This window comes from Vigna unguiculata, chromosome 5 (assembly GCF_037176805.1).
Source record: "Vigna unguiculata cultivar grain cowpea cultivar isolate G323 ecotype 2 chromosome 5, ASM3717680v1, whole genome shotgun sequence".
Classification (NCBI taxonomy): Eukaryota; Viridiplantae; Streptophyta; class Magnoliopsida; order Fabales; family Fabaceae; genus Vigna; species Vigna unguiculata.
In genome coordinates this window covers 13245553-13247587 of record NC_140796.1, presented here as the reverse complement: position 1 = coordinate 13247587, position 2035 = coordinate 13245553, and the positions used below count along the sequence as shown (strand labels likewise).

At 30.3% G+C, this 2035-nt stretch overlaps 1 protein-coding gene across 1 annotated transcript; it reads left to right on the top strand.

The window, feature by feature from the left end:
- Positions 1 to 316: 316 nt before the first annotated feature.
- LOC114185761 (uncharacterized) lies at positions 317 to 1691 on the top strand. The gene is made up of 3 exons (XM_028073666.2): positions 317 to 485; positions 565 to 662; positions 1460 to 1691. The coding sequence occupies exons 1-2, from the start codon at positions 372 to 374 to the stop codon at positions 658 to 660; spliced, it is 210 nt and encodes a 69-aa protein (XP_027929467.1). The 5' UTR covers positions 317 to 371; the 3' UTR covers positions 661 to 662; positions 1460 to 1691.
- The last annotated feature ends 344 nt before the right edge of the window (positions 1692 to 2035 follow it).

The following is a 2035-nucleotide window of genomic DNA, read 5'->3' as shown; positions in this document are numbered from 1 at the left end:
TTTTAAAGTTCAATAATGACAGAAAAAAAATTAATAAAAAATTTGGACTCGTCAGGAAAACGAGTTTAGCTCACAAACATGGAAAATGTTATACGCTTTTAATTAAACTTTAAAGCTAACATTTGCCATTTTTTTTTTTGTTTTACTCTTTATTATAAAAGTGACATCTCTCTGTCTAGAAAAAAAAACAAACAAACGGCATGTCATTTTTTTAACTCTTGCAATAGGTCTATTTTTTGGATTTTTCAATTAGAAGGTTTGGAGAATTTTTATTTACCTATGTCTAGTTTGTGATTTTAAAATATCATTGAAAATGTAACTATTAAACAAAACAAAACGTCCTAACCTTAACAGGGCAGTAACAAGAAAGCATGAACAAGAATTCAGAATCTTCAACCAAACCAAATAACAACAACAATTCACCCAAACCCAAACCCCCTTTCAAGCCAGCAAAGGACGACACCAAGCCCGTTCTTCAAGACCCTGTAATCTCTCCTTGATTTCTTTGTGCCTACACTTTCATTCTTTCTTCATTCTTAATTAACCTTTCTCCTTCGGTTTCAGATACTCAGATCCGACCCAATTGAGACGGAAGAAGCAGTGCTGCGATTACGTCCATTCTCAGTCCCCACTTCAACTTCTCCACCTGGAAAGGCCTAAAGGTATTCACTTTACTTCTTTTTTTTTGGTTTAATCGTTACCTATTTTCGATTCTTCTTCCCGTTTCCAACAATGGGTTTTCAGGTGTGGCTTGTGATAATATTTTACAACTTTTAAAATAAAGGTTGTAGTTATTTATCAGAGAATTTTGTTTTGTTTTATTTTAGCATATGTTCAACTATGGAACGGGTGATTTATTCTACTGTGATTTGTTTAGACCAGTTTCTGCATAAATGGCAAGAAAAAAAAATGAAACTAAAGTGAATTGAACTTGTGAACTGTGTTTAAATTAACTTATATACCTAACTTCTATAGAAGCTTTTTTCATTTAACTTCTTCAAAGGTGCATAAGTGTTTATTTCAGATTATAGAAAAGCTTAGTACATGCTGCTTATTTTTCTCTTCTAGAAAAATTGAGCCGAATAGGTCTTAGTTTTCAACAAATATGAGGTTAGCATGGTAGGTATGCTTGGTTAGTCTTGTTCAATTCATTTCTTAATAAAAAAAATCTTACGATATAGCCTTTAAATTTTCTTGTATGTTCTTTTCCGCATGTAAAATTTCATGTCAGAAAATTTATGTCCAACTTGAAAAGTAGTAAGAGAGTTTTACTGCCAAACAGTAATGATGCAAGAATAATAGGTCAAGATGTACGGTCCTTTCGTGTTTCTCTGGTTATGTATGTCAGATTGGGAATTTAGAATGCTCAATGATTTGGTTTATTTGCTATTACTTGTTCTGTTATCAGCAATTGATACTAGTTCACATGATAATCTTTGAAGTTGAATTTCTTTTACAGCTTGAAGATGCTATTGTACTTGTATTTTGCTGAATGTTTGGGAGTTTTCTGAGTGAGGAAGGTGGGATGTTTGTTTCTAAGTAGAATATTTGGTATTTGTTTCCAGGAGTGCCTTTGGTATCTATGAATTTTTATAAAATTCATAGTTGAATTTCTTCTACTTTAGAATTCATAATAACTCCATCTGATTCATGTAGTGTCCAGGGGATTAATAAGTTTATTCTTGTTACCATTCATTTGATCATTGAGTTTTTGTGAAAGAGACAATTAATTTTTTACTATCATATTTTTTTATTTGTAAATATCGATTAACAAATTAAACATGGAAAATTACATCAAACTGTTGTGATCGGTTCTGTTAATTAAAATAAAATTAGAACATCTTTAAACTAAAGAAAGAAAATGCCATCAGTTATAACCTTAAAGGGATTGAGATTAGTAATAAAGTAAAGAGTCTTTATTTGTTATTTATACAAGGAACTGTTAATTGTCCAGCCAATTACATTTTTTCTATTTTTAAAATTGAGTAAAGTTGATATTTTAATGGATTTTAAAATTGGTATAATTTAAAGAGAA